The sequence below is a fragment of the Carassius gibelio genome, chromosome B13 (assembly GCF_023724105.1).
Source record: "Carassius gibelio isolate Cgi1373 ecotype wild population from Czech Republic chromosome B13, carGib1.2-hapl.c, whole genome shotgun sequence".
NCBI classification, from domain to species: domain Eukaryota; kingdom Metazoa; phylum Chordata; class Actinopteri; order Cypriniformes; family Cyprinidae; genus Carassius; species Carassius gibelio.
The window spans coordinates 25,542,151-25,560,741 of record NC_068408.1 but is presented as its reverse complement, the minus strand read 5'-3'; the positions used below and the strand labels follow the sequence as shown (position 1 = coordinate 25,560,741).

At 42.5% G+C, this 18,591-nt stretch overlaps 1 protein-coding gene across 1 annotated transcript; it reads left to right on the top strand.

Annotated features, from left to right (window-relative positions):
• The first annotated feature begins 15,536 nt into the window (after positions 1–15,536).
• Positions 15,537–17,244, top strand: LOC127970088 (trace amine-associated receptor 13c-like). The gene has a single exon (XM_052572346.1). The coding sequence runs from the start codon at positions 15,789–15,791 to the stop codon at positions 16,788–16,790; it is 1,002 nt and encodes a 333-aa protein (XP_052428306.1). The 5' UTR covers positions 15,537–15,788; the 3' UTR covers positions 16,791–17,244.
• The last annotated feature ends 1,347 nt before the right edge of the window (positions 17,245–18,591 follow it).

Below are 18,591 nucleotides of genomic sequence, written 5' to 3'. Positions count from 1 at the left end.
GTACAAACAAGTGACTTGCTCAGAAAGGAGCTGGAGATAGCCAACCTAGAAGAGTACTTCTGGACTGACTCAAAAGTTGTCCTTGGATACATTAATAATGACGCCAAAAGATTGCATATCTTTGAAGAAAAACCGCATTCAACGGATTAAACAAAGCACAGATACTAAACATTGGAGATATGTGACGTCTAAAGTAGAGCTGCAACTAATGATTATTTTTTCTGTCGACTAATCGAACCATTATTTTTATTACAATAAATAAATAATCTAATGTTCTTATTTTTAATTAGCTAATGAATCATTTGAATTACTTTACAAAAAAATATATAAGTACAACTATAAAATATGAGCTTATGATAGCGTTTATAATTAAACCACAGTAGCCATAAATTTACAGTTGTCTGAGACGTCATGAAATGTTCTTTAGCATCACAAACCATAAAATGTAGTCCGGTTTCTGCAATGGTTTAGCATGGTTTCCAGAGATCTGGAGCTGATTCGGGGTAACTTAGCTTGGTGGTTTGTGACTGTTGTCTCATGGCGCGCTGTCTTTTAAGGGGCCGTTCACATACTGTATCACGTCTTTTGCGCGCTCAAGTTCGTTATTTCCAATGTACTCGCGCGATAAGCGCACTCTCGTTTTTTTGCAGGCGCGTCCGCACCGCATCAAGTTAAAAACATCTAAACTTTTCAGAATGCCGCAACCACAAGAATATCAGACATGAACCATGAAGTTGGTCAACAGATCACACGGTAACCAGTTAAACTGTAACACCGGTGAGCGCCAAGATGTTTTCCTCTGAGGTGCTCGCGCAGTGCAGTTGTGCTGCCATGGTACACCATATCGGTTTTTGCATAGCAAACCCTTAACCATGGAGCATCTGAATGATCCATTGGGGCCACAGCCTCTTACACTTAACCATATCTTGACTATGAAGACTTCTATAATTTTACCACCACCTGGAGAATTTGTCAAGGAAGACCTTTACCTTAGCGTAAGGTGCAGTATTTAGCAAATGTGTTCTGGTCACGTTGGAAAAAGGAACATCTTTTAAACCTGCAACACAGGCAGAAATGGCACAACCGTAGTAGAAATGTAAAGGTCAATGACATTGTCATTCTAAAAGATGACACAGCTCCACGCGGTCAGTAGAAGCTAGCGAAGGTAACAGAAGTGCACAATGGTACAGATGGCTGTGTAAGAACAGTGAAGTTGTTGATCAGTGATTCGACACTGGATAAAAAGGGCAAACGTGTTGCTAAACTGACTTACCTTGAAAGGCCCATTCAGAAAATAGTTACCCTGATTGAGGCAGATTAAAAGCGTACCTTGTGTCTACCATTCTTTGGGTTAGTCCATAAGATTTTTGAATAAAAGATGTCACTAAGTTACAAATAGTCACAAGAAAGTGTTTTGGTGGGAGTGTAACTGACAGAAGTCAGTTTAATATTTCATGTTTATTTTATTTTGTTAAAGACCTTTAATTTGAAACTGCTTTGTAGAGGGCTGTTTGTGTTGAGACCTTTATTATGAAAGTCACCGTGTAACTCAGGAAGTTGTTGTTTAACACCGCATTGCAAGTTGAAGCTGTATTCCACATTTCTAAAGTGCATTTAAGTTCATTTACTCAACTGAAGTTACAGAATATATTACCAGATGTAAGATTAAGTTCTCCTTTGGTAATAAGCAGCCAATAAAGTAAGTTTGTCATTTATATTGTATGTGATTTAATGTGAATTGTGTTGCTGTGTGTGAAAAGTGATATACAAAGACTGCAGTTTGCTGTTAAAGTGAATTTAAATCTGTTTGGAAAGTTTACAAAGACAATATTTATTTATTTGATTTATGAATTTTATATTCTTTATTGTAACTTTATTTTTGTATATTTAGTTCTCATGGCATCTTGAGTTGGATGGTTATCCTCATGGTGAACCAGTCAATAAATCGCCTGTCATCAGAGAATCCTTGTGCTCGTGAAATTACTGGGGGGAGCTACAAAGCCTTTTTTTTCTCACATCTGATTGTGGGTGTATCTCTCTATTAGTTTTATTGAATCTTAGTGCTGCGTTTGACACAATTGACCACAACATTCTTTTGCATAGACTTGAACACTTTGTTGGCATTAATGGAAGTGCATTAGCATGGTTTAAATCGTACTTATATGACCGCCATCAGTTCGTAGCAGTGAATGAAGATGCATTATATCGATCATAAGTGCAGTATGGAGTACCTCAAGGCTCAGTACTAGGGCTGCTACTCTTCACGCTTTACATGTTACCCTTGGGAGATATTATCAGGAAACATGGTCTTAGCTTTCACTTTTATGCTGATGATACTCAGCTCTATATTTCTTCGCGGCCTGGTGAAACACACCAATTTGAAAAACTAATGGAATGCATAGTCAATTTAAAAAAACTGGATGACGAGTAATTTCTTACTGCTAAATTCTGAAAAAACAGAGGTGTTAATTATAGGACCTAAAAACTCTGCTTGTAATAACCTAGAACACTGTGTAATGATTCCTAATCATCGGGAAGAAGGAGGCGGGAACCGCCGCACAATCAATAACACTTTAATAATTCAAAAATAAACAAAACAGCGCGTCAGCCCATCACGGCGACTGAGGCGCACAAATAAGCGCCAAAACATAAAATAATGTCCCAGGCCTGGTCCTCTCTCGTCCTTCACGGTCGTCGCTCCGGTTTTATATCCTTCCATCTCCTACGTGGGACTCGATACTGGCGGTGGGGCGCAGGTGTAGCTCATCTCCAATCACTACACCTGGCCTCACTCCTCGTTCCCACGCCTCTCGGCCCCACCCCACTCGCCACATACCCCCATCGCCCCTCACAGGCCAGGGGGTACCCTCGAGACTGCGCTCTACTCCCCATCCCCCCCACCCTTGCCTCCGGGGGGGGGACCGCTCACGGGGACCTGTAGGAACCTGGGGGTAGGACAGACGAGGCGAGAGAAAAGGAGATGGAAGGAGGAGCGAGAGGGGAGAGAGAAAAAAAAAAAAAAAAAAATTCCGGTTCCCAGACGCACTGCTGCTCGGCCCTCCACCACCTGGGTGATCTCCTCCGCGGTGCCCGGCGGTGGCACTGGACGGCCCCCGGCGGACGGCACGACACTCCTCAGCCGCCCGGTGGACGGCGACGGCTCCTCCGGTTTTGGGCAGCGGCAGGAGTCCCTCGTTCCCTGCCCCTCCGGATTCCCTCGCGGAGGCGGCAGGCTCTGGCCCCCTGGCAAACGGCGCCGACCCCTCACGGCGACTGACGCGTACAAATAAGAGCCAAAACATAAAATAATGTCCCAGGCCTGGTCCTCTCTCGTCCTTCAAGGTCGTCGCTCCGGTTTTATATCCTTCCATCTCCTACGTGGGACTCGATACTGGCGGTGGGGCGCAGGTGTAGCTCATCTACAATCACTACACCTGGCCTCACTCCTCGTTCCCACGCCTCTCGGCCCCGCCCCACTAGCCACACACTGTCTAAGACTTGATGGCTGCTCTGTCAATTCTTCGTCATCAGTTAGGAACCTAGGTGTGCTATTTGGTCGCAATCTTTCCTTAGCCACGTTTCTAGCATTTGTAAAACAGCATTTTTCCATCTCAAAAATATATCTAAATTATGGCCTATGCTCTCAATTTGACCTCAAGGTTAGATTATTGTAATGCTTTATTGGGTGGTTGTTCTGCACGCTTCGTAAACAAACTACAGTTAGTCCAAAATGCAGCAGCAAGAGTTCTTACTAGAACCAGGAAGTATGACCATATTAGCCCGGTCCTGTCAACACTGCACTGGCTCCCTATCAAACATCGTATAGATTTTAAAATATTGCTTATTACTTATAAAGCCCTGAATGGTTTAGCACCTCAGTATTTAATAGAGCTCCTTTTAGATTATAATCCTCTACGTCCACTACGTTCTCAAAACTCAGGCAATTTGATAATACCTAGAATTTCAAAATCAACTGCGGGCGGCAGATCCTTTTCCTATTTGAGACCTAGACTCTGGAATAACCTACCTAACATTTTCCAGGAGGCAGACACACTCTTGCAGTTTAAATCTAGATTAAAGACCCATCTCTTTAACCTGGCGTACACATAACATACTAATATGCTTTTAATATCCAAATCCGTTAAAGGATTTTTAGGCTGCATTAATTAGGTAAACCGGAACCGGAAAAACTTCCCATAACACCCTATTTACTTGCTACATTATTAGAAGAATGGCATCTACGCTAATATTTGTCTGTTTCTCTCTTGTTCCGAGGTCACCGTGGCCACCAGATCCAGTCTGTATCCAGATCAGAGGGTCACTGCAGTCACCCGGATCCAGTACGTATCCAGACATGATGGTGGATCAGCACCTAGAAAGGACCTCTAGATCCCTGAAAGACAGTAGAGACCAGGACAACTAGAGCCCCAGATACAGATCCCCTGTAAAGACCTTGTCTCAGAGGACCACCAGGACAAGACCACAGGAAACAGATGATTCTTCTGCGCAATCTGACTTTGCTGCAGCCTGGAATTAAACTACTGGTTTCGTCTGGTCAGAGGAGAACTGGCCACCCAACTGAGCCTGGTTTCTCCCAAGGTTTTTTTCTCCATTCTGTCACCGATGGAGTTTCGGTTCCTTGCCGGTGTCGCCTCTGGCTTGCTTAGTTGGGGTCACTTCATCTACAGCGATATTGTTGACTTGATTGAAAATAAATCCACAGACACTATTTAAGTGAACAGAGATGATATCACTGAATTCAATGATGAACTGCCTTTAACTATCGTTTTGCATTATTGACACACTGTTTTCCTCATGAATGTTGTTACTTGACGCAATTTTTTTGTTTAAAGCGCTATATAAATAAAGGTGACTTGACTTGACATCCATCGGTTTCGGCATTAGAGTAAATCTGCCGACATCTCCTGATCAGGTAGTTGAGCCGCGCTGCACCACGGACCTCTCTCCATACTGTCAGGATCCTGCCCTGACAGCCTTGTCTGTACTGTCTTTGTTCAATGCGTCTTTGTTTATTTTGTGCCTGAGCACATGGTTGTGTCTCTTGTGTCTACCACGTGCCCCTCTTGTCCCACCTCCTTGTTTTCCCTGGTCACGCCCCCTTGTTTAGTCCCCATTAGTCAGAGTGTTGTCACCTGTTCCTCATGTCTCTGTATGCATTAATTGTGATCATTTCCCTCATGTGTTTGCCGGTTCATTTTGTGTGTGAGTTAGTGTCTGCTTAGCGTGCTAGCTGTTCCATACTAATAGAGTTTTTCCCTTGTCAGTTTAAGTCTGGTATTTGTTAGTTTAAGTTTATCTCGTCACTGTTTATTCTAGTCTAGTTTAAGTGTTTCTTTTTGTTTGGATCTCACTTTTAATTTGACTTGAGTTTGACTTGTTCTTTGAAGTATTTATTTTCCCCTTTGAGTTATTCTCTTGGTTAGTCTCTCCAGTTATTTCCAGAACTTTATTCTGTATTTATTTCTTTACCTTTTTAGTTTACTTTGGTTAGTTAGCTTTGGTTTTCCCTAGTTTATCTTGTTTCTAAGTCATAGCACCCTTGTCAGATTTTTGCCCTTGTATTATTATTATTATTATTATTATTATTATAGTTGTTGTTGTTCTCATGTTGTCTTAAGTCTTGTCTAGTGTTTTGTGAGTTCTGTCTGTTCCTGTCTTGCCCGCTGCCTTCTCCTTGGCCCAGTCAGGACCCAGCAGAATGAGTATCAAGATCCTACCCCCTGCAAATGCTCAGGAGAGACTGGCCCGCCAGCAAGGCCTGGGTGCACTTCGGCAGCAGGGGCAAGAGGTGAGGGCCTTTGCCCAATTCTTTTGGACTATGTCTAGGGGCCTTGAGTACCAGGATGCAGCCCTTAAGGATGTCTTCAACCTCTGTTTGGATGATCCACTGCCTCAGTGGGAGATGGAGCAATTGAGGATCTTGGACTTTTGGAACTTTTCCAATTATTTGCACCACCGCAAGGATTGGCAGATACTTACACCACCAGAGTCCCCCTACAGTGATCACCCCACTCTCACTCCATCAAGTCCTGTCCCTGATCATCTTTTGACTTCCACTGAGAAAAGGAGAATGAGAAGGAGGGCGGCCAAAGCTGCTGCATCTGTCATGGAGGCCTCTGTGCTGGTTCCAGTCTCCGAATCGGCTGAATCCCTCACAGTCACGTCTGAGTCAACCAAGTGCTCTGAAGCAGTCAAGCTCAAGGAAGCCGTGAGGGAGGTTCCCCTGTTAGCCCCTGTTCCTGTGCCAGTCAAGCCTGTTTTAGTCCATTCAAAGCCAGTCAAGTCCAGTCCTGAAAATTCTGTGTCAATGTCAGTTCATGTAAGTCAAGATGTAGGTGATGTGAATGCTTACAGGCCTGGGAGACGAAAGGGTAGGAGGGCCCGCGCCAGGAGAGCTAGAGACCTTAGTCTGGAGATCCCTCCTGCAGTTTCCCTGGGTGATCTCAAGTGGCCTGCTGCTTCAGTCATGACCATGGAGTCCAGTGGTGAGCGGCCAGCTCCAGAGCTCACTCCAGTGACTGCTCCAGCCCCTGTGTCTAGCCCACAGAGGACTCCAATCTTGGTGGCCCCAGCGGGCAATTCCACAGCCCTCGAGGGCAGTCAAGAACCCACTCCCAAGTCTGTTCCAGTAGCCCCGGAGGGCAGCTCAGCAGCCCCTGAGGGCGGTCAAGAACCCACTCCAGGGTCAGTTCCAGTAGCCCCGGAGGGCAGCTCAGCAGCCCCTGAGGGCGGTCAAGAACCCACTCCCGAGTCAGTTCCAGTAGCCCCGGAGGGCAGCTCAGCAGCCTCTGAGGGCGGTCAAGAACCCACTCCCGAGTCAGTTCCAGTAGCCCCGGAGGGCAGCTCAGCAGCCCCTGAGGGCAGTCAAGAATCCACTCACGAGTCAGTTCCAGTAGCCCCGGAGGGCAGTCCAGAACCAAGTCCGGAGCCCATTCCTGCAACCCCAGGGGGCCCTCAAGAATCAGTCCCTGAGTCCATTCCTGCAGCCCCGGAGGGCAGTTCGTCCACCCGCCAGGCCACTCAAAGGTCAGTCTCTGAGCCCATTCCTGCCGCCCCAGGGGCAGTTTATCAGCTTCGGAGTCTCTTCCTGTGGCCCAGGAGGGCATTTTGACAGTCCCCACAAACCTTCCACAGTCGCCTTTGGAGCCCGGTCCAGAGAACTCTAATCTCTTTAAAGCCAATCCAGAATCCCTTGCTAGTCATGTCTTGCCAACCAAGAATACCCGGCAATCCACCCTGAATACCCAGTCCAGTTGGCAACCCTTGCCTGTGAGAGGTGTTCCTGTAGGGAGAGGTGCCACCAGCCATGCCCCCACCTTTGCAGAGTCGGATAGACCGGGTTTCCCCAAGCCGGCAGCACCCTGGCCTAACCATTCCCCTGGAACTTTTTCCGCCCCTCCCAGCCCACCCCCTGTTTTCCCTGATAGGCCTGGATTTCCAAGGTTTTCATCCCACCCACCCCCCCAGTCAGTACCATCTTGGCCCCCTACCATGCCTGTGCCCCCTTTCACTCCTTCACCCAGGGTGGACGCCTGATGGCGTCCTTTTGAGGGGGGGGGGGGGTACTGTCAGGATCTTGCCCTGACAGCCTTGTCTGTACTGTCTTTGTTCAATGCATCTTTGTTTATTTTGTGCCTGAGCACATGGTTGTGTCTCTTGTGTCTACCACGTGCCCCTCTTGTCCCACCTCCTTGTTTTCCCTGGTCACGCCCCCTTGTTTAGTCCCCATTAGTCAGAGTGTTGTCACCTGTTCCTCATGTCTCTGTATGCTTTTATTGTGACCATTTCCCTCATGTGTTTGCCGGTTCGTTTTGTGTGTGAGTTAGTGTCTGCTTAGCGTGCTAGCTGTTCCATACTAATAGAGTTTTTCCCTTGTCAGTTTAAGTCTGGTATTTGTAAGTTTAAGTTTATCTCGTCACTGTTTATTCTAGTCTAGTTTAAGTATTTCTTTTTGTTTGGATCTCACTTTTAATTTGACTTGAGTTTGACTTGTTCTTTGAAGTATTTATTTTCCCCTTTGAGTTATTCTCTTGGTTAGTCTTTCCAGTTATTTCTAGAACTTTATTTTGTATTTGTTTCTTTACCTTTTTAGTTTACTTTGGTTAGTTAGCTTTGGTTATTTCCCTAGTCATCTTGTTTCTAGGTCATAGCTCCCCGGTCTGATTTTTGCCCTTGTATTTGTATTATTATTATTATTATTATTATTATTATTATTATTATTATTATTATTGTTGTTGTTCTCATGTTGTCTTAAGTCTTGTCTAGTGTTTTGTGAGTTCTGTCTGTTCCTGTCTTGCCTGCTGCCTTCTCCCTGGCTACTGGGTCTCCCCGCCTGGAGATGTTCCTTGTTCACTCTGCATCTGGGTCCTCTCCCTCAGTAACCCTGACACCATACTACCAAGCAGACCGCCTCTGCCATGAGCAGGACTATGGCGGCCATGGTGGCAGCGGAGAGACATTTGTGGATGAATCTGGCAGACTTCGGGAAGAAAGAAAAGGCTTTCTTCTTAATACTCACGTTTCACCTTCTGAACTTTTTGGTATTTCCGTTGAGACGGTGATTGAGAAGTTCAGGGAGACGAAGGCTCGCTCTGCTGTTTCAGATCCTTCTTTCCATGAAGGTCCAGGTCTGAGCCCGAACAATATAGGGGTCCTGGCCTGTCAGCGCAGGAGGGTTGGTGAGTATGTAATCCTCTCTGTATATACTTATGTGTATTAAATTGCTGGTGGTTATGTGTCTACTAATAAACTCTGTGAGTTTCCTTTGCAGTGCTCAATTACAGTGTTTACTAAAGCACCAGCCATCAACCAGTGGGAGCCTTCTTGATCATCAGGACTGGCACAGCACTGCAGGGATTTTCATGGATGTCCAGCCAGGTCACCCTGAGGGGTCGCCTGGCCCCTTAATGGTGATGTCGCATCTAGCGGGAAGTGGAGGTGGCAGTTACAGAAGTATTCTTGTATATGCTGCCTCAGGTGATGCTTCCCTCGCCAAAGGTTTGTAAAATTTGAGCTTGCCTCTCCCGTGCGATTCAGCGCCTCTGCGATGCCTAGGAACGTTTAAGTACACACGCTAAGCTTTGTGTACATTCTCAAAACCAGTGTGGTCAGTGTGCATGTAAACACTTTGCACACTTTATAAAATCCACGTAAGTAGTGAGTGTGCATGCAACACTCTGCGGACTTTCTGAAATCCTGTACGGTAAAGGTAACTCGCTTCACCTCGTTTCTTTTCTTGAGATGACAAGACCTTGGTTCCTTGGGCTCCATTCAGCCAGTGTGTATTTATTTATAAAGTTCAGGCATCGCTTCCTTCAACAAAAGGGGCTATTTGGGTGATTTTTGTGGTAGTTTAGCAGCGCTCCCCTTTTTCCAAAAAGGGTCGCCTATGAGCACGCTACTCTCATCTCGGAGCTCTCCTCTCATATGAGACTGAGTTCTCAGTTTTTTCCCAGAGTGCTCCAGTATTGTTTCAGTAGATCGAGTTGATGACTCTCAAACATACTGTTTTAAGATGCACTGTTCCATTTATGAGCTGCTCTATCAGAGTGCCACAAGAGCCCCTCTTTAGAACAGTATTTTTTAAAATCCATGCAATGGTAAGTGTGCATGTGAAGTCTTTGCACACTTTCTGAAATCCACACTGTGGTAAGTTCGCATGCTAGTATTCTGCAGTCTTTCTAAAATCCTATATGGTGAGGGTGTTGCATGGTTGCCTAGTGCCCTTTCTTGAGTTGGTAAAAGCCCAACTTGGGCACCACTCCACCTATGTATCATCGGATACCTATCTAAAAAGGTTGTTGCTACTAGAGAACTGTTGAGACAGCTCTTTTAGCAAGCTTATGCAAAAGCCCCTGTGTGACAGGCAAGACTTGGTATAAAATGCTAGGTTCTTAGCCGTATCCCTTTAAAGGAATCTTTCCTGATTCCAAGCCTTCAGCTCTACCCCGGGCTGAGGCCCTAACAATTAAGTTGGTTATGTAGCTTAGGCCTTTGGTCGTAAGGGGTACTGTCACAGATCCACAGAGCCATCTAAATGTCCCAGGGGCAACTCCAGTGAAAATGGTAGAGTTGGTACTTAGTACTCGCCATGATTCTGGCCTGCACTCCCCTCAGCATGGTGGTGTGGGTATACTGTTCCCCATACCGTCCCCTAGAGGACACAATTCGAAGTTCCCTTGAAAGGGAACGTCTCAGGTTACGAATGTAACCGTGGTTCCCTGAGTAGGGAACGAGACACTGCGTCCTCTAGCTCCTTGCCATGCTTTGGACACAAGATTAAGACGAAGAAATGAATGACGTGTTCTCCCAGTGCCTGTTTGTTGTCGCGCCGGTAGTGATGTCAGAGGCTGTAGCCGACCAACAAGATGGGTTTTCAACGTATGCTTTAGACGAGGTGTTTCCCATAGCACCCCCATAGAGGACACAGTAATAATAATTATAAAATGTTTTATTTATATTGCACTTTTCATTCTCTGAATCTCAAAGTGCTACAATAGAATAACAAAATCTAAAAACAACCACAGAATCTAAAAAAATCACAATCACTAAACATAATATCTCAGCAATTGTATGCTTTCCTAAATAAAAAGTCTTCAGGTTTGCTTTAAAAGAGTCCAGACTCAGTGTGACTCCCAGCTGGACAGGAAGATGGTTCCAAAGCTGTGGGGCTGCAGAACAAAAAGTTTGACCCCATAGTACGAAGCTTGTTGGAGGGAACTTGAAGCATGCTACCTGATGATCTGAGAGTACGATTTGAGAGTTGGAAGCTAATCAAATCTTGAAGATACAAAGGTGCCTGGCAAAAAATACATTTATGGGTTAACAGGAGGATTTTATATTTGATCCAGGAAGAAACCAGTGGGAGCCAGTGGAGAGATTTAAGGATGGGAGTGATATGTTCAAATCTCCTTACTTTCATTAGGATTCTAGCAGCGCTATTTTGGATGTATTGTAACTTTTGTATGTCCTTAGCAGGAATCCCAACAAAAAGTCCATTGCAGTAGTCCATCCTTGAGGAGATAAAGGCATGGACAAGTTTCTCTGCATCTGGGAGGGTTAACGGGGCGGAGTTTGGAAATTTTTCATAGATGATAAAATGATGTCTTACACAGATGTTTTATGTGGTCACTGACGGTCAACTGTGAATCAAACCGAACCCCCAGATTGGTGACTGAGGAGGAGAGAGTAATGACCTTGCCATCAAAGGTGAACTTAGATATAGGAAAGGAACGGATCTGACAGAGGGTACCAACAAGGAGCCCCATCGATTTTACTACTATTTAACTGTAGAAAATTACTGTTCATCCATGCTTTTATCTCCTCAAGGCATGCAGTAATGTGCAAAATGGCTTCTGAAGGGTTTTGAGCAGTTTTGATATAGAGCTGCATGTCATCAGCATAACAATAGAAGGACAACCCATGTCTGCTGAAGACATGCCCGAGAGGTAACATATACAGTATTGTTCAAAATAATAGCAGTACAATGTGACTAACCAGAATAATCAAGGTTTTTAGTATATTTTTTATTGCTACGTGGCAAACAAGTTACCAGTAGGTTCAGTAGATTGTCAGAAAACAAACAAGACCCAGCATTCATGATATGCACGCTCTTAAGGCTGTGCAATTGGGCAATTAGTTGAAAGGGGTGTGTTCAAAAAAATAGCAGTGTCTACCTTTGACTGTACAAACTCAAAACTATTTTGTACAAACATTTTTTTTTTTCTGGGATTTAGCAATCCTGTGAATCACTAAACTAATATTTGGTTGTATGACCACAGTTTTTTAAAACTGCTTGACATCTGTGTGGCATGGAGTCAACCAACTTGTGGCACCTCTCAGCTGTTATTCCACTCCATGATTCTTTAACAACATTCCACAATTCATTCACATTTCTTGGTTTTGCTTCAGAAACAGCATTTTTGATATCACCCCACAAGTTCTCAATTGGATTAAGGTCTGGAGATTGGGCTGGCCACTCCATAACATTAATTTTGTTGGTTTGGAACCAAGACTTTGCCCGTTTACTAGTGTGTTTTGGGTCATTGTCTTGTTGAAACAACCATTTCAAGGGCATGTCCTCTTCAGCATAGGGCAACATGACCTCTTCAAGTATTTTAACATATGCAAACTGATCCATGATCCCTGGTATGCGATAAATAGGCCCAACACCATAGTAGGAGAAACATGCCCATATCATGATGCTTGCACTTCCATGCTTCACTGTCTTCACTGTGTACTGTGGCTTGAATTCAGAGTTTGGGGGTCGTCTCACAAACTGCCTGTGGCCCTTGGACCCAAAAAGAACAATTTTACTCTCATCAGTCCACAAAATGTTCCTCCATTTCTCTTTAGGCCAGTTGATGTGTTCTTTGGCAAATTGTAACCCCTTCTGCACATGCCTTTTTTTTTAACAGAGGGACTTTGCGGGGGATTCTTGAAAATAGATTAGCTTCACACAGACGTCTTCTAACTGTCACAGTACTTACAGGTAACTCCAGACTGTCTTTGATCATCCTGGAGGTGATCATTGGCTGAGCCTTTGCCATTCTGGTTATTCTTCTATCCATTTTGATGGTTGTCTTCCGTTTTCTTCCACGTCTCTCTGGTTTTGCTCTCCATTTTAAGGCATTGGAGAGCATTTTAGCTGAACAGCCTATCATTTTTTGCACCTCTTTATAGGTTTTCCCCTCTCTAATCAACTTTTTAATCAAAGTACGCTGTTCTTCTGAACAATGTTTTGAACGACCCATTTTCCTCAGCTTTCAAATGCATGTTCAACAAGTGTTGGCTTCATCCTTAAATAGGGGCCACCTGATTCACACCTGTTTCTTCACAAAATTGATGACCTCAGTGATTGAATGCCACACTGCTATTTTTTTGAACACACCCCTTTCAACTAATTCAACTAATTGCCCAATTGCACAGCCTTAAGAGCGTGCATATCATGAATGCTGGGTCTCATTTGTTTTCTGAGAATCTACTGAACCTACTGGTAACTTGTTTGCCACGTAGCAATAAAAAAATATACGAAAAACCTTGATTATTCTGGTTATTCACATTGTACTGCTATTATTTTGAACAATACTGTAGATGGTAAAAAGGATGGGACCAAGAACTGATCCCTGCGGAACACCACATGTGACTGTGGACAGCCTGGACTTACATCCTCCCAACATGACATGTTCAGTCCTCCCAGACAGATAGGACCGGAACCACTGCAATGCAGTCCCCGAGAGTCCAACTGTATGGTGGAGGCAATCCAGGAGAATGGTATGGTTCACTGTATCAAAGGCCGCTGCAAATCCAGGAGAATAAGCAAGGATGGCGATCCTGCATCAGCTGTCATCAGTAGGTCATTTGTAACCCTAAGCAGTGCTGTTTCCATGCTGTGGGCTGAACGGAAGACTGGCTGGAACTTCTCAAACAGGTTATTACATCTGAGATGGCTCTGAAGTTGGAAGGCAACCGTCTTTTCTAGGACCTTTGATAGAAAAGTCAGGTTTGAGATAGGCCTATAGCTTGCAAGCACCTCTAGATCTAACGAGGGCTTCATCAAAATCTGGTGGAAGGCAGCTGCTTTAAGAGAGGGTGGAACATTACCAGTTTGTAATGAAAGATTTACTAACTTTGTAATGATTTGAACTGACAATAGGAATGAATGACTCGCTCTGACAAAACTCTGCTAGAGTTTAAATGGATTTTTTGCATCTACATTTGAACCTGACTGTGTTAAACACACCGTACACTCAAGAAAATCAAAGCAAATGCTCAGCTTACATTTATGTGTAATATCAGAAAATAATAATTATTTAAGAAAATCAGCAAATCAGCTGTGTTTAGGTCATTGTACAAAGAAGGAAAAAAATTATTCAGCTCATCAGTGACAGTATTAAGTCCCTTCCTCTTACATTGACATACAGGCAAAGGCAGAATAAAATACTTTCAGCCAAATTAACACCATTCTCACATACACAATCTATGTGTGACAACTCTGTGTGTGTGTGTGTGTGTGTGTGTACGTACTGTCATGAAGTCTTTGGCAGAAAGCTGAAGGTGATTGCTGATAGGCTGTCTCAGTCAGCGGCCCCTGTACAATCCAATCACATTTGGAGAGGGAAACAACATATTGAGGGTTTCTGATATTTTTTTTTTTTCCTTTTTTTCCATCCACACGGAGACACGTTTCTGAGAATACGCACACATTTTTTTATCGGATAGTCGTTTAGTCCACACTGTTCCGCCGTTTTGCATTTTTGTCTGGACGGTGAATCCGTATATTTTCTGAAACTATGACGTCATCAGCCCACGTCTCGCCCCTAATAAGACACCTCTACGTCACATAACAGCAACAAAAACATGAACAAATACTGAACGATTGTCTTTTTATTAACTAACATTAACACAGATTAATAAATGTATTGTTCCATGTTCGTTTGTGTACCATGCGCAAGGTTTATGAGTATAGTCCATGTTTTAAGTTGTTGTTTAAAGTGTATTTCTGTGGCAGAATTACAGCGCCACATGCTGGTCTCGCACGTGTACTACATCGTTTTGTGGTTTTGTGTAGGTGCAGATATTTCTTGAGACGAGGAAAAAAAAGATTGGATTGTGGTAAACTCCATCTTCGTGTGGACGGGGCCGATGAAGTAACGGGTACATACGGTTATGGATAGAAATGTAGCGGTGTAAAGAGTACAATATTTGCCTCTCAAATGTACTTGAGGAAAGTCATGAGTACTCCCCAAAAATTATACTCGAGTAAAGTATAGATACTCGAGTAAAGTAATTTGTAAATGTACTCATTTACTGTCTTGCACTGCAAAGGAGCTATCAATTGATATGCAGGAACAGCTTATTGAGCTGAAGAGTGACAGTAGACTAAAGGAACTCTTTAGCTCCTGCCCTCTTACATCATTCTGGGCAACATTCATGCAGGAATACCCTCAACTCTGTGACGTAGCCTTGAAGATTCTCCTTCCTTTCGCGTCAACATATTTGTGTCAGGATTCTCAAAAATGACTGTACTAAAAACGAAATAACGCAATCGTGCACAAAGCGAGGATGATTTGAGGCTAAGTTTATCAAAAATTGAACCAAGAATTGAGGATCTTTGCAAGGCAAAGCAGACCCAGGTCTCACATTAACATCACCTACCTGCAAGCTTCTGTAAAAAAAACAAAAAATTGTATAATTATATAGCAATAGCCTACTAATGATGATAGGCCTACTACTACTCATAATAATAATAATAATAATGCCTGCAAACTCACATTAAAAATCTGGTGCTACTGCCAATTATAAAAACTGCCTAGTAATGATAATAGGTCTACTTACCCCTAATGAGGATGATAATAATAATAACTACAATAATAATAACTACAATAATAATAATAATATGGGCCTAAAAATAATAGCCTAGGGCTATCTATCTACTGTTCTATCTATCTATTGATCTATCTATCTATCTAGTGTGGGGGTGTGGGGGTGGGTGGGCCCTGGTGCCCCAACTGCAATGAACCAGCTTTGAAGGGGCCCAGCTTGCAAAAGGTTGAGAACCCCTGCTCTGTACAGTATAGATCAGATTGATCCAGTCCATAAATATTTAACTAGTGGGTGGGTTTGAGAGCTGAATAATGAAACCTCATGTCAAATGGGCTGGTCGCTGTGCTTTTCGTAAGTATAAAGCTGAGTCACATCAGTGACAAAGATGAGGGAGCTGAACTGACAAGCATCCTCATACTGAGTCTTTTCGTTATCTATCCATCATGAAAGTGTCTGATTTGGGCTTGAAAAATGTGGACAATCAAACAGTTCAATTCTGCTTGCCAGACAACAATTTATCTTGCACCAAAAGTATCAGACCAGAAGTGGAATACATTGCTGTGTACATTTTTGTTTCTGTAACATCAGTGTTAACCGTGTTTCTGAACTTGTTAGTGATTATCTCCATTTCACACTTCAAGCAGCTCCACACTCCGACCAATGTGCTGATCCTCTCTCTGGCCGTGGCTGATCTGATCGCAGGAATGATTCTCATGCCAGTGCAAGGAATGAAACTCATTGAGCCATGCTGGTACTTTGGAGAAATGTTTTGTTCAATATTTCCTCTAATTCTGAATGTGATTGTCATAGCATCTCTTGGTAATATGATTATTATATCTGTGGATCGGTTCATTGCTGTGAACGACCCTTTGCGATATCCACTGAAAGTCAATACTTATAGAGCTATTGTTTCTATTGTTGTAAACTGGTTATTCTCCTCCATATATTCATCTTATCTAATGTTTGACCTTTTACTCCATCCAGAGAAAAACCACACATGTATTGGAGAATGTGTCATTGTTTTTACACTGGAAAGTCTAATAATAGACACTTTCATTTGTTTAGTGATACCTTGCTGTATAATTATTCCTTTGTATATGAAAATCTGCTTTGTAGCAAAACGGCAAGCTAGGCATTTAAATTCAGTCACAGAAAAAAAGGCCAAATCAGAAAAAAAGGCTGCAAGAACCTTAGGGATTGTAGTAGGGGTTTATCTTCTTTGCTGGATGCCATTCTACATAGTTACACTTTCTTTTGGGCATGATGAAAATGATGTTCTTATAATTAATGTAATGAACTGGATAGTTTGCATGAATTCCTGCATGAATCCACTTATCTATGCAATGTTTTATCAATGGTTTAGAGTGTCAGCAAAATACATTTTGACACTGAAAATATTTGAACCTTCATCAGAGTACTTGAATCTGTTTCCAGAAGAGAAATGACAATTGAAATGCTTGCATGAGTAGCATTAAGAACACATGTAAATAAGATTATCTGTCATCAAATCGAATAGTAGGGTTCTTGTGTTAAGCACTATTTCATAAACTTTGGATGATACCAGTGCAACAGTTATGTCTGTAAAAAATGTAAACGTACTGCCTAGTATGAATGTATGTTTATAGTGCACTGTATTTGTGAGTGACACTGTCCCTGTTTGCTCTCTTGAATGCCTTAAATGGCTAAAATCAGCTACAACAATATCTATGAGTGTTTTTGTTTTATTTATTTTTTTATTTTTTCCCAGATGAACATGAACTGTAAAACAGCAGCTGGTAAATGATAACTAAGAGTTGTGATATATATATAATCATTTATGTCTCCTGTTTGCCATGCAGTGTCTGTTTAAACAAGCACATTGTCATCTGAGACAAGGCCATATAAAGAAATTTTAGGGGCACAAACCTGAGCACTATGTTCTAAATATATATATATATATATATATATATATGTGTGTGTGTGTGTGTGTGTGTGTGTGTGTGTGTGTGTGTGTGTGTGTGTGTGTGTGTGTGTGTGTGTGTGTGTGTGTGTGTATTTAATGTGGAGCCCTCTTTCATTTGAATGTCATTAAATGCACAGGCTGTTGAAACTGATGAGACAATATTCATGAGTTTTCTGTAATAGAACAAATGACAAACCATTTTGCAAACTGTCAGTTGTGAGGATGTATCAAATATGCTGATTTGAGTAAAATATCAGCTAGAAACCTTTTTTTTTTTCAGTTGTAATGAAATAGACGTTAAAACATTGTGACCAGATAAGTGTGTGATGTGTTTGAAAAATTATACAGTGTGAATTTGTCTGAATTTATGCATTGTGCAAGTTTTTTTTTTTAATTGCACCTTTTCGTATTTCATGGTGGTAGGAAAAGCAAGGCAAGTTTATTTATATATAGCACATTTTGTTCACAATGGTTGTTTATGTTTACTCAATAAACAGAGGATTTTTTCTTGTTTACTTTTAAAAAACTGTCATTCAAAATTACTCATATGAAAAAAATGCCTTTACCACAAAAAGACAAACAATAATACAGGCCATATCATGACCAAATAAACACCAACCTAACAAAGTCATTTAATCTCACAATACCACATAAGGCACAAAAACAAGGCATAAGCAGAAATGGGCATTGACATATTATGAAGAACTTTGTTACACATTACAAATATCAGGGGCCCATTTTAGAAAGGAGGTTTAAATGAAAACTCAGAGTAGGTTAACCTTGAAATCAGGGAATTTTTCATTTCCATTTAGGAATGGGAGGGTTGTTAAACCAGAGACAGCAGAGTAGGTCAAGCCCGTTTCTGAAAGATTGGTAACTTATACTCAGAGTCAGTTACTGTGGTAATTTACACTCCGAACCTAACCTGGTCGTTAGGGGGCTGTTTCATAAAAGACACTAAGAAAAAGCAGGTATTGAAGTCCAAAACCTGATTTAAGGATAGGATAAACTTTATTTGTCCACGAAGGGAAATTTGTCTTGGGCAAAGTGCTACAATCTTGTTCTGAATAAACAAGAAGAAGAAGAAGAAAATTGAAGTCTAAGATGTAAAATACATACAGTGCAAAACACAAGGTTCTAATATGTTATATGAGCATTATTTTTGGTAGAATTCAGCATTTTTATTGAGACTGGAACAAATGAAAAGTTTCAGGCTCAGTGGGATCGATTCCTGCATGGACTCAACGGATTAATCGACATGGCTCTTCGAGTTGATGCTCGGATTAACCGCCTGGGTAGACAGG